The sequence below is a fragment of the Myotis yumanensis genome, unplaced genomic scaffold (genome assembly GCF_028538775.1).
Source record: "Myotis yumanensis isolate MYYU_CA2020_CCGP unplaced genomic scaffold, mMyoYum1.0.hap1 SCAF_1, whole genome shotgun sequence".
Classification (NCBI taxonomy): domain Eukaryota; kingdom Metazoa; phylum Chordata; class Mammalia; order Chiroptera; family Vespertilionidae; genus Myotis; species Myotis yumanensis.
The window spans coordinates 43,483,270-43,496,515 of NW_027223752.1; the positions used below are offsets into that span (position 1 = coordinate 43,483,270).

Sequence of the window (13,246 nt, forward strand, 5' to 3'; positions counted from 1 at the left end):
TTGCCCTGCTTTTTTCCCTTCAAAATGAAGTGCTGCTATTTGAGTCTAAAATGTCTCTCTACTTATAAGAAAATGCAAATGAACCAAGCTCTTAATATGCTTACCCAGTCTGAGTCAATGCAATTTCAATACAAGTATGAGAGAAATGTATGATCAATTAACCAGGGATCAAGACAGATAGTCTCCTGAATGGAAATTAATGCTCCAGTACTTTTCATTCTTCTTCAACTACAAAAACTTGGTGACTATTTGTTACTTATGCATAGTTACCTCTGAAATTAGGCAGAGTTTCACATTATTCTCTACCGCAATCATCTAGAATACTCTTTGAGTTGGAACATCCAAATGTCCCTTAAGCAGAAGATTCTACATTCTCTAAGGTATGCCATTTTCCTATTCTTTATTGAATGGAATCTTAGCTGAAGCTCTAAGAATAGCAGACACAGTGCTCAGAATCAAGTGTTCCTTTTCCTAATCAAATTAATTTTTAGCAGCAGCATAATGTTTAGAAACATACAACTTATAAAAATTAAATACCCCATAAATAAAATAATGGCACAAAACAATTTGCCAAAAGATATTTAAATATTACTGAAGTTGGTTGTAGGTTCTTTGTAGTAAACAGGCACAGTTTCCATACACCTTTAATTATTATTAATATTCACATATTCTAGGTAACCTGCTTGACATTAAAAGATCTGATTTCATACTGTGCAATATTAATGGTCTCAAAGTTTTTTTATGCAAGTTTCCTGAAACAGTACCTTTTAGAGAAAATATTTTAAAAACTGCCTGTTTAAAAGTTGGTAATTTTGTCTTTCTTTAAAATAAGCACTGAATTTTGATTATAAAAACTAAAACAAGTTTACTTTCGACTCACCTGGGTGCTCAACAAATATTGCTGACTCAGTCCTTCTCTAGCTCCTTTTGGCCCCTAACAGTTTGAAAAGGATATGCTGACTCTCAAACCTGTTGAGACTATATTCCCTGCCTTGCAGCAACCAAAGTAAATGATACAAGGTCTGCCCTCATCTGAGATCATAAACAATTTAAATTTTTCCTGAGGTAAAGAATTTTTATGCAATGCTATCCATTCTCTTTTAGTGATACCAGGATATATGAAATGTAAGCACATTGATGTTTAATGATAGTGATTTCACTATTCCTTCCTTATTAGTATATAGGACCTAGCCTGATGTTTCTCAGGAAATAAGTTTGAAATTCAAGTACAAGGCAATGCTAAGTGGTGTTCATGTTAGTGCTTTACATTTTCTATAACTTTTTCTATGTTGTATTAACGGGATTTGTGAATTTCAAATTTAACACTTTAAATATCATACAATCAAACTCAAAAATAATTTATTTTAATGGCCTTAAAAAAAGAGAAAATCCCAGTTCCTATAAAACACTAACTGTATTGCAGTCTTAAATGCACAGATGCACACATTAATAAAATGAATATTATGTAATATAAATTAAATGTATTACATTAAACTCCCTTAACATAATGCATGCTTAAAAGTACCCCTGAAGGGGACAATATATAAATACATACAGAAACAACTGGCACAATCTTACTATTTTTAATTCAATAAACTACAGTGATACAGATAGCTTTCAATTTGCTGTTTTACTCATATGCTTTCCACATTAGGGCAAAGCAAATATATAAATGAGTTCTTGCCAACCACTAGAAAAGATTGACAAAAAAATGCAGTGTTAATGACATCTTACTGCTTTTAAAAGCAAGAGAAAGATGGAAGAAAGGCAAAAATTACATAGTAATTGGAAACAACGAATAAATCGGTCTCTCAATCAAGTCATGTTTACTGAAAAAAATGGAGCTTTTTACATCAACACATTTAAACAGAAATTGGCTTTTGAAATACAATCTTTGTTTAAAAGGTACAGAAGGTCTTTATGTCCACCCAAGAGCTAAATATAGTGAATGCTATGTGAACAATTACCTGAAAAAAAAACCAAACCTGTTAAAAGAATTAATTTACTGCACACCAGTCAGCATTAATCCCATATGTACAGTAATGTTCTCTTAAGTGACAGGAAAAAAAGAATAAAACAGCTTCCTGGATCAAAACCCCTCAATATGTAACAACAAAATAGAATGATGATTTGGTGTGTCAATGAATAAAGTAGTGAAATGTCTCCTCAACGAAGTCTGATAAAGGAGTCAACCTGCACAGGAATACATTTACTGTATGGTGGGGCTGGAAAAAAAGCCGTCACTGTAATGGCTGTACAAAAACTGCATCCTGCTGTTGGGTTTATATTCACAGAAGAAAGGTTTTAAAGGTTAAGTTCAGGTCATACAACAAATGAAATTGTAACAAGCCAGCTGACATTGTATAATGTCTTCTTCCACTCAATCAATAGGCTACTGTTAGTCCTATTACCATAGAGATGGCTTGCTCTTTCCTGAAGGGTGTCTATTGTTTGACAAAACAGATTTGCCACTTGAACTAGGTTGCTCCCAAAGGACGTGTACCTTGTCAATTATTTGTATTCAAAATAATGAAGTATTTTCATATTAAAATGCATGTAAGAGATAATATTGTTAGATCCCTTTTCTGAAAGAAAGCAACTTTTTCAAAGTATTATATTACTAAAACAACTTAAATGTCCAGTTTATCATATTAAGAGTTTTTGGTTTAAAACATGTAACAGCAAGTACATAAATTTATCATTAAGACTACATATTAAAAGAAAAGGGTTACAGACTAGTGTGCTAATCCAAAACCCATTAGAGTCAAGCATAATAATTAATAAAAGCTATTTTAAAATCTAGAAAACTCAAAGGGAAATTATTGTCCAGAACTATTTGGATTCTATAAAGATAAAGATTTTTACGTATGATTTTTATAGTGGTTTCCATGTAGAATAGCATCAGCAATCCATATACTGAAAAATATGGAAAAGTGTTAGAAAGAAAAGCTCTTTATTTGCATAAAAGCTATTTATATCCACACAACATTTAAACATATATATATGTTATAGAAATGATCTTCTAAAATACAGTTGAACTACCTAAATACAAGTATTAATTTTCTTTACATGTCTATCTTAAATGTCTTGTGAAAATTAATAACTCACACATTCAATATAGAAGAGGTAAGTCTAAATTTCAACCTGAACACTTAAAAATAAAAAAGATCAGTTTTCCTATCAACAGAAATAATAATAGATTCTTAATTATAAAAGATTCAGAAGGAGCAATCTAAAAAGATTATTCTAATTATTTAGAATAAGAAAATATTAATAACATTCATAATACAAATAAATCCAAGCAGAGATGTTACTTTAAACATTTCATGCTTAAAAAATTGGCTATCACTGAAAACCTGTAAGACTGAAATAGAAACAAATTAAATAATATAGATAAAAATTTAGTGAATGATCAACAATTATAACATCTGAATCTGAAAGCTTTCTACAAATAGATTTAAAAGTATAAAGTCATAATTATGTTAACTTTTACCTTACTATAAATAATTAAAAGAGAATTTAGAAAATAATTTAGCTGAGGGGCAATATTATGACTAACCAAAATAAAAACATTCGTCTCCAAAATGACATTTAAAATTATGTCTGTTCAAATTCTACTATATTTACATACAAAAGTTATTTGTTTTATAATCAAACCTACAATAGTTTTTGAAAGAAGTATTTTAATTTGGCATTCCCTTTGCAGGAAGTATAATTTGTATTTTTCACTCTAATCCTCTTAGGCATAGGTTAGACTGAGTTAAGAATGAAGGAAACAGAAATAGCAAAGACAAATGAGTTCACCAATATCCTTAAACTAATGACCCGTTTTTTAAAAGCAGCGCTGTAGCCTTCAAAACTAAGAAAGCCTTCCATCAATGAAATAAGTGGGGTCTAATTTGCCTATTTTCCCTACAGCTATAATGGAACAAAGTGAAACCTTACTAAAACCACATCCCAAATGATTTCTTTCGTGAATAGCCTCATTTCAAAAGGTATACAACATGTGCATATTTAAATACAATAGAATTCGGTATTAGCTCTGAACCTAATGGGCAGCTGCCCATCAGCAATACTGTGAGTAACTAAAGGACATTTATCATTTACCCAAAGATGAACTTCATATGGTTGGGTTAAACTGGCCCATCTACATTTTCATAAAACGACAAACCTTATTAGTTCTGCCTAACCAGAGAACTGTGATAATGAACTGGTGATACTTTCATGCCATTGTATGAAGCAGAATTAACTGTGTAATCATTTAGGGGTCAAATGCATATGAAATTACTGTAAATTAAGAAAGTGAAATCGCATGGGTGATATTGGAAAACCATTCAAACAGTAACAAAAATCATTTTTTAATGTATGTATTTGGGCAATAAGAAAATTACATCTCCAGTTAGTCCAAGTGGATTTTAACTAATCAACTACTTTACCTGAAAACGGTGAAAAAAAGCAATGATGCAGCTGCTGCTCCAAATAAGCCACACAGAAAATTGACTCGGTAGGCAACAGAGCCAAAAGGAAATAGTATAATGGCCAGTTTAGCCACCAGAGTGAACAAAGGATAGCCAGGAGGATGGGCAACCTGAGGAAAAATTCACAAGTTAGAAGGTTCTCATCTAGTAAACGAAGGGTCACACTGGCTTTAATTAACAAGTAGCCCTCTCCTCAGGCAAGTAAAAAGATTAAGAGCCGATGACTAACTGTTTGAATAGGGGCTTTCTATTGTAATCCTCTTGTGCCAATACAAATAAATATTTTCTTTAGTGGATTTGGCAGCCGTCTATCACATGGTATGTCACCTAGAGACAGGGTGACATATTTCATTGTCAATTCTTAAGCAGTTTGTTCTCTGGGTTCATAGTACATTAGGGTCATTTTAAAAGGCCATTGAAAAAAAAGAAGCAGGTTCTGAAATATCGTATTGGTGAGAAAGTGGAAAGACCACACTGCTATCGGATTACCACCATGCTGACAGTCCTAAGGTCTTGCCTAAAGGGATCATGCACCATAATAAAGTTTATTAAATAATAAACTTATTAGAACTGTTAACCCGATTTATTTTATTCTCCACAGCTTATACAAAATTTAGGGTGATAATAAGCCGGCTACTGTACATATAGTAAAGACTTTGCTTTATAATTTAGTTTAATTGGATTTAAAACTTAAAGTAAATTGTCACGTACTGTACTTATAAGTTACTAAAAACTGGGGTTTAAAAATAAATTAATCTACTTTATTCCATGCTTAATTAAACTTTCTTAATTCCTAAAACTGTTAATGAGAGCATTGATTAAACAATAAAACTAATACTTACTCCAAGCTCATGTGCGGCTGTGATCAGTTCCCCTGTGAAAAAATAATGTAAAACCAATAATGACTATTAGAAAATGACACTCCTCCAAAGTTTCCAAAATCCAAATGCTTGCACTGGGGTTTTGCATTAATTTGACTGGATAAAACTAAATCTGCAGAGATTTAACAGCGTGAATAGTCTAAGAATATTTTCCACCTTAGGTCTTACTGAATAAACTATCTCTGGTAGCTTTTAGCAACTGGTCAGTAAAAAAAGGCGAATTCTATTTTTACGAAAATGCTTATTTTCCCTCCCGAAAGTTGTACACACTTGCAAATATATTTTTTAAAACTCTTAGAGAGCATTAATGTAATATGCTATATTATCCCTCGAGAGTTTAGTACAAAACTGTCCATAAAGATGTAACCGTGTGAAATGTAGAATGTGCAGACACCTGAGGTTTGGACACTCCAAAGAGTGTGCCATCCTGCCCTACCTCTGACATTTGAATACCTCCTCTACATTAATTAGGTTGGATACCTTTAAACAATTTCCAAGTGCTAATTTGCTCCAGATTATTTTGGTAAACTTCGATTACTGTAATATATTTTTTTCAAACTATTAAATCCTTACACTATTTACATAGCCCTCTATAGTTCCTTGCCATTAGTAATTATTTTTAAAATTATAATGCATTCATTCAATGCCCGTTTTGTTAATATTGCTTTTTGGCAGAATTTTATGATTTTATTAACACAAATACAATGTGTACACAATCTGTCTATTCATTTTCTTCACTGAGCAGCCTGGCATTGGGATTGGGGACTCTGAGGGCCAGCTGGGCTGCTCTTTCCACAGTGGCTTTGCGGTTCTTTGAGGAGACGTTGTGAGCAGTCTCAGCCCAGTGAGATCTGTTGCACATCAGCAGCACTTCAAGCTCCTTGACGTTATGGGCCAGAAACTTCCGAAAGCCACTGGGCAGCATGCGCTTTGTTTTCTTGTTGCTCCCATAACCAAGGTTGGGCATCAAGAGCTGGCCCTTGAATCTTCTACGCACCCTATTGTCAATGCCTCTGGGCTTCCACCAGTTCCGCTTAATTTTGACATATCGGTCTGACTGGTGCCGGGTGAACTTCTTGGTCCTCTCTTTGACAATCTTGGGTTTCATGTGGGTCTGAGGGCAGCCATGGTGCCCAGTAGGAGATGGCTGCCACCTCCGTAGGCAACGCAGAGGAAGAGACTATTTTGTTAATATTTTAAGTATCCAGAGCACGGGGACTATTTTTGACTCACCCATGTATACTGTAATACAGTACAATGTAAGAAATCAATCAATATTAATTGATGATTCATGAAAGTTTTATTATCTATTAGGAAATGTATTAATGTCCATTTTCTATCCTTCAATGAATATCAATATTCTTAATCTTTACTGACTGCCCTAGCCACAGTGTAGACCTTTCCCTTCTCTGGCTTGGACTACAATAGCATCGACCAATCTTCTATTTCAATTCCTCTTCATACTGAAATCACTTATTAAATGCCACCCCCCACTCACTCCCCCAAACCGCAAAAGGCTAGATCATATCACTCATCTAAAATTTCTCAATGGCTGCTCTCTGCTTACTCAATGAAGTTCAGATTCCTCAGCGTGACATGCAAGCCCTCTATGGCTTCAAGTTCCCTTTACAAACCTACGCTCACCTCAGTCAAATCTGATTACCCACTGTTCCTCTGGAATGGTCCTTTCCTGCCTCTTATCACTCATTTCCTCCCCTGGTATTCTCTTCTAAATCCTTCAAGGTCTAGTTCAATTGCCACCTTCTCAGTGACATGTCTCCTTACATATACCCGCTCTGCAGCTAACTCCCCCATCAGAACTGATCACTGCTTCCTTATAGAACCTGCCTGAACCTCTCTATTTAGCATTTATTTAGATTGCCTTTTATTCTGGTTAGTTGCTTTCATTTCTGTCTTTTCCATTAAGTTACAAATATTATCCTAATCAGTTCTGGATCTTGTCAAGACATCACCACCTCTTCCTCCTCTGGCCACACACAAAGACTCTAATTCAAGCTCCAGACATAGAGGCTGACTGACACCTATCACACTGTCATCCTTGCTCCTCAGACACCCCTCTTAGGTAAATGACTGCTTACATCATGTAACCCCATAAAAGCACCTAAAGACCGATATTGCTTATTTAAGTCAATTACTTACGGGCATATTTTAAGTTTTCTGAAGATATTCAAGAAAACCTTAGAAACCAAAGGTAATTTTTGGTTATGATCTAAAGAATGAAATTGTTTATGATCTAAAAATGTCTAGAATAACTGTTCCAGTTGTAACTTCTGTCAAGTATATAGTTTTGTTCTAGAATAGGATAGTTCTAATGTCTCTAGTCCAAAACTATTTTAACCAAATTTTTTGTTCTTCCCCTTCAGTAGGTGTAATGAAGTACAGGGCAGTTCAAAATTTCAAGGCCACTAGCCATTCTCTTCCATTTAAAATGTTAACATTAACAAAAATAGCCTATTTTCTCTATTTATCATTAGAAAGTCAATATGCTGTTATTCTTTGCTGGTGTTAGTATATGGATAATTCTGGAATATGACAAACTTCCATCAACTCTTATCAAATGTTAAACTAAAATCTATACAGAGAAGATGCTACCATTCAAAGCAAAGCCTATAACTGTATCTGTGATAAAGAGCTAAAGAGAAATATTACTCTTTTTTGTTGTTAATCCTCACCAGAGGATATTTTTCCATTGATTTTTAGAGAGAGTGGGAGAGGGAAAAGACAGAGAGAAACATCAATGTGAGAGACACATGGATTGGCTGCCTCTTGCAAGCACCCCGACCAGGGCTGGGGAACCTGCAACCAAGGTATGTGCCCTTGACCAGAATCGAACCTGGACCCTTCAGTATGCAGGCTGATGCTCTATCCACATTGCCAAACTGGCTAGGGTGGGAAATATTACTCTTAAAATTACATATGATAAAGAAAAGAAAGGACATGAACAGTCAAAAACAACAAAGAGCCTCCTGGGTCCTTGCTTCCTCCCAACCTTTCACACTACTGAAATGTAAGTCCTACTACCACCTGCCATCCGAATCATCTGGGTGCTTCATAAAAATGAAGATTTCTTGATCATACCCCAAATCTACCTACACTAAGACCCTCTGGCATTGGGGCCGAATTTTCCCAGGCAATTCTGAAGTATATTCAAGTTTGAGAAACACAGCTTTTTGTCTTTCGTGATGTCCTCCTTCATGCTTTTTATCACTTGTCTGGGACACAAATGGTAGCAAGCTTAGAATTGTCAGCAGATGCTTAATCATTAAAAATGAGTTCCTTTACATTATAATTCTTATAGTAATTATATTGTCAAATATCAAGTCTGTTAAAGATGGTTTTCAAATGTGGACTCATTTTCCCCAAGAATAACAAACTGACGTGAAGGCTAGATTCTCACCCTCTCCTCCAAAGGACTGAGCACTCCTACCCATAAATCAACTATGTGTATCAAGTGGTACAAAAGATTGACAAGGCCACACAATAGGATGGATTGATGGAGTATAGTTGAAGACGTATCAGGAAGAATAATACATGCTTTTTATTGGTTTGAGATGGGTTGTTTATTGATATAAAATATATTTCATAAACACAAATATTCAAGGAGAACAGCCCATCCAACATAAAATTATCAAAGATATGATTATACAATTTATCATTCCCCGAAATGAAAATACTAGAAGTGACTACTATTTAGTGTCAAACTAAACAAATAAGAGCACCTAAAAAGTTTTTTGGTAACTCAGTGAATAGATAACTTTATTCTTTTGGGAAAAATTAAAACAGCATGAATAAAGACAAGGCAACAATCGCAGATTTCAAACACTCTAAATATCACCATATATGTGATGATGGATTTAACAAACAATTTATGAAATTCTTTGACAGAGAGTGAAGGTTAAGAGAGCATGTTTTAAAGTCAATCTTTTTGGATTCTTTCCTTGACTGCCCCTACTTTCTAGTTGGGTGACTCTGGACAGTGCTTAGCTTTAGTTTTCTCATTTATAAAGATATTTATTTTTTCCATTGATTTCTAGAGAGGGAAGGGGGGAGAGAGAGAAACATCTACATGAGACACATGAATTGGTTGCCTCCTCTACCCACCCCAACCGGGGCTGGGAACCTGCAACCGAGGTAAGTGCCCTTGACCAGGAATCAAACCTGAGACCCTTCCGTCCACTGGGCGATGCTCTAACCACTGAGCATCCTGCCAGGGCTATACAGATATTGAAAGTAACTACCATATTGGTAGCTGGGAGGACTAAAATAACAATCCATGTAAAGCACTTAGAATTGTACCTGCACATAGCAAGTGCTCAGTCAAGTATTAGTTATTACTATTCATTACCCGCGCCCCCCCACCCCCCATATTCAGTTTCAATCAACCATGGTAAGTCCTGTCAGTGGTTTTCTTTTGGGAAAAGTACAGAACCACCCAACCCCTGACTAATGCTCTCCAATGTCAAAATCCTCACAAAAATAAGGTTTTTTTCTCTTATTTAATATAAGCCTTGGAAGCATGGTAACTCCATTCCCCACTATACTCATGAAACAATCCTCCTACATGTTGAACAGGACCTGAAAGAATAAAGGTAATGGCTTGAAAATGGAACATCAAGGATCCTCAAGTGTGGCAGGCGGCCCTGAAGATGACTCCTAAGGACCTCCAACTCCTGGTATTCTCACTGTATAACCCTCCCCCAGAGAGCGGGCTTGAGTTATGGACTAACTTCCGTGATCAAACTAGGGCAGTGGTATATCACTTCCAAGATTAAGTTACAAAATGACGAAGGGGCCATCTCTTCCTCCCAACAGAGGTTAGCTCACCCGGACCCACTTGGCAAAGAACTGGATTGAGCTTAGAAGCAAGTCCTCCCCGAGTTGAGCCTGGAGAGGACTGTAGCCCAGCCAACACCATGACCGCAACCTTGTCCTGAGGAAGAGCACCCAGAGTCCTGCTACACATAAAATATGAGCTAAAAAATATTCGTTGTTTTAAGCGAGTACCTTGCTATGCAGCGAAGGTAACTACAGATTCACTATCTGAATATCGGGCACTGACAAAACTACTGGCCGTTAGTGGGCATTATTGCACCGTCACTCAAGTTGGCAGCAAGACAAAACCTATTTCTTATTTCTTCTGGGGCCAAATACAAAACAAGAATTCTCGTGATTTAAATGGCACACGAGTCATGGGTCTCTTTTTAATAGAAGTAGCTTGCTTTGAACTGCAACCTGACTTCCACTATTTTAAGTATTCTAAGTATTCTCCCCCAAATATTCTGCAAGACTGGTTCCTATTCAATAGTCATGAAAATACTACCTCTTCTGTGGCCTTTCCTGAGGAGCCACCAGATTTAAAAAAAAAGAAAGAAAGAAAAAAGCAAAAGCTGTGTGTAGTACATTTACCCAAGAATACTACTACCCAGCGGTAAATAAAAGGACATCTTACTACCCTTTGCAACAGCCTGGACAGATCTGGAGAGCATTATGCTAAGTGAAATAAGCCAGAGAAAGAGACACACCACATGATCTCACTCCTGTGTGCAACATGATGGACAAAATAAAGCTAACAAACAAAATAGAAACAGACTCATAGGGAACAGGCTGACAGCTGTCGGAGGGGAGGGGACTTGAGGGGCTGGGTGAAAAGGTGAAGGGAATCAGTGGTTCTCAACCTTCTGGCCCTTTAAATACAGTTCCTCATGTTGTGACTCAACCATAAAATTATTTTCGTTGCTACTTCATAACTGTAATGTTGCTACTGTTATGCATCATCATGTAAATATCTGATATGCAGGATGGTCTTAGGCGACCCCTGTGATAGGGTCGTTCGACCGCCAAAGGGGTCGCGACCCACAGGTTGAGAACCGCTGGATTAAACAAACAAACAAACGAAAACTCCTGGACAAGGACCACGGTATGTGATTAGTGAGGGAAAGGGGTGGTGTGTGTGTGTGTGTGTGTGTGTGTGTGTGTGTGTGTTTGTGTGTGTGTGTGTGTGTCGGGGGGCAGGGAGGGGGGAGGTAGAAGAGGGTAAAGAGGTGATAAGCGGTGATGGAAGGAGGCGTGCCTTGGGGTGGTGAATACCAGTACAACATACAGACGATGTGTTATACGATTGTACACCTGAAACCTATGTCACTTTATTAACCAATGTCGCCCCAATAAACTCAATCGAAAGAGAATTTTTAAAAAAAAGAGCTACTAGCCACCCCTTCGTAATCACACCCCGCTCACTGTCCACACTGACTTATCGCCACTTCATTCCGCAGCTCGCCCGTCTCCCGGCACCAGAGTCCTCCCCGCGATACCGTTCACCTGTCACCTCTGTTATTAATGCCCCGGCCGGGGCACAGCACGCAGCGGGAAGACGTGTGCACTGAATGGGAATGGAAAGCAAAAGGGTCCAGGGCAGCGGTTCTCAACCTGTGGGTCGCGACCCCTTTGATGGTCGAACGACCCTTTCACAGGGGTCGCCTAAGACCATCCTGCATATCAGATATTTACATTACGATTCATAACAGTAGCAACATTACAGTTATGAAGTAGCAACGAAAATAATTTTATGGTTGGGTCACAGCATGAGGAACTGTATTTAAAGGGCCAGAAGGTTGAGAACCGCTGGTCCAGAGAAATGCCCCGGGGACGTGGAGAGTGCGTCCGTCCCAGCAGACAAGACTGACAAGCCCGGTCTCAGAAGCCGGACGACTAACGAAATCACAGGAGGCAGGAGGGGGGCGCGAGAGCCCAGGCCTGGCGGGACGAGTGTCGACCCGGGGAGAGGGACAGGAGGGACGGCCCTGAGAGTACTTTACCCGCGTCTCCCCCGGGCACCGAGGGGGGCAGCGTGAGGGTGAACACTGCGGCCACGGCGGCGAACACGGCGAGCCCGCCGCACAGGCCCGCGGAGCTCCGTGGCCCCGCTCGGGCTGCCCGCCCCGGGGCCGGGCCCCTGCCGTCGCTGTGGAGGCCCATAGGCCAGTGGGGACCCAGGAAGGGGGGCCCAGGAGGAGAAGCGGCGAGCCCACCGATTCCGGGCAGCACAGCTCTCAACTTCCCGTAGCGGGGATAGCGCAGTGCGCGCAGCGGAGGCGACTTCCGGGTCGGCCCTCCGCCGGCCGGGCCGTACCTTCCTCTGCCGGAGCGGGGGGGGGCAGGAAAATGCTGGGCTTCGCAAGGCCAGGCCCTGGGAGTGTTCTCACGCACTTGGGTTTACACAATTATAATATGTTTTTTAAGATCTCATAATATGGAACATATTTCTCTTGAGAAGGCAATCCTGAGCACAAGTCTGCAGTCTCCATGGCCATCCCCCCTTTCTCACTGACTTGGTAGGGTCTGACAGAGACAGACGCCGGCGGGGAAACCGGAGTGAGGAAAGGCTGCTTCTGCCCCATCTGGTGTGGGGTGGAACTACACATGAGGACCAAGATGAGGAGCCCAGAGCCCCGTGTTATAAAGCAAGGGGAAGTGTGCTTACCGCATGTGCAAGTAAATCGATAACTAATTTGATCGCTTGTATTTACTACGATTGACTATAAGCCCGTGTGCTAATTATTAAATCGCTGAGTAATTTTCAGAGAGATTAAAATAAGCCAATTGGTCTCTTTTTTTCTTATGGCAAGAGGAAAACTCAGCAGATGAGCTGAGAAACTTGAGTTTCTGCATTAATGCAAATAATTCATATCCAAACAGTGTTGTCTCCTACCTTTTAACACTTGGAGTGGGGGAAACGAGTTAAGTCGGCTCGCGTGAATTGCGCGTACTCCGCGGGAGCCGTCTTAACTCGGTTCATATAGATTTGCGGTGGAGTGCGGGAAACGTGTAAACTCGGGCCGATTGTAACTGCGTATTACCAAATATTTG

At 38.7% G+C, this 13,246-nt stretch overlaps 1 protein-coding gene and 1 pseudogene across 3 annotated transcripts in view; both read right to left on the reverse strand.

Moving 5' to 3' along the window:
* Window positions 1-12,433, reverse strand: part of TMEM260 (transmembrane protein 260) — a 55,679-nt gene extending 43,246 nt beyond the window's left edge. For all 3 annotated transcript variants that reach the window (XM_070419175.1, XM_070419170.1, XM_070419163.1), the window contains exons 1-3: window positions 12,196-12,433; window positions 5,321-5,352; window positions 4,437-4,588 (exon numbers count right to left, since the gene is read on the reverse strand). In XM_070419175.1, coding sequence (XP_070275276.1) covers window positions 4,437-4,588; window positions 5,321-5,352; window positions 12,196-12,355 — 344 coding nt within the window. In that variant the 5' untranslated portion in view covers window positions 12,356-12,433. The remainder of the gene's footprint in view (window positions 1-4,436; window positions 4,589-5,320; window positions 5,353-12,195) is intronic.
* LOC139002646 (large ribosomal subunit protein eL32-like) lies at window positions 6,018-6,655 on the reverse strand (annotated as a pseudogene).
* Window positions 12,434-13,246: the final 813 nt, after the last annotated feature.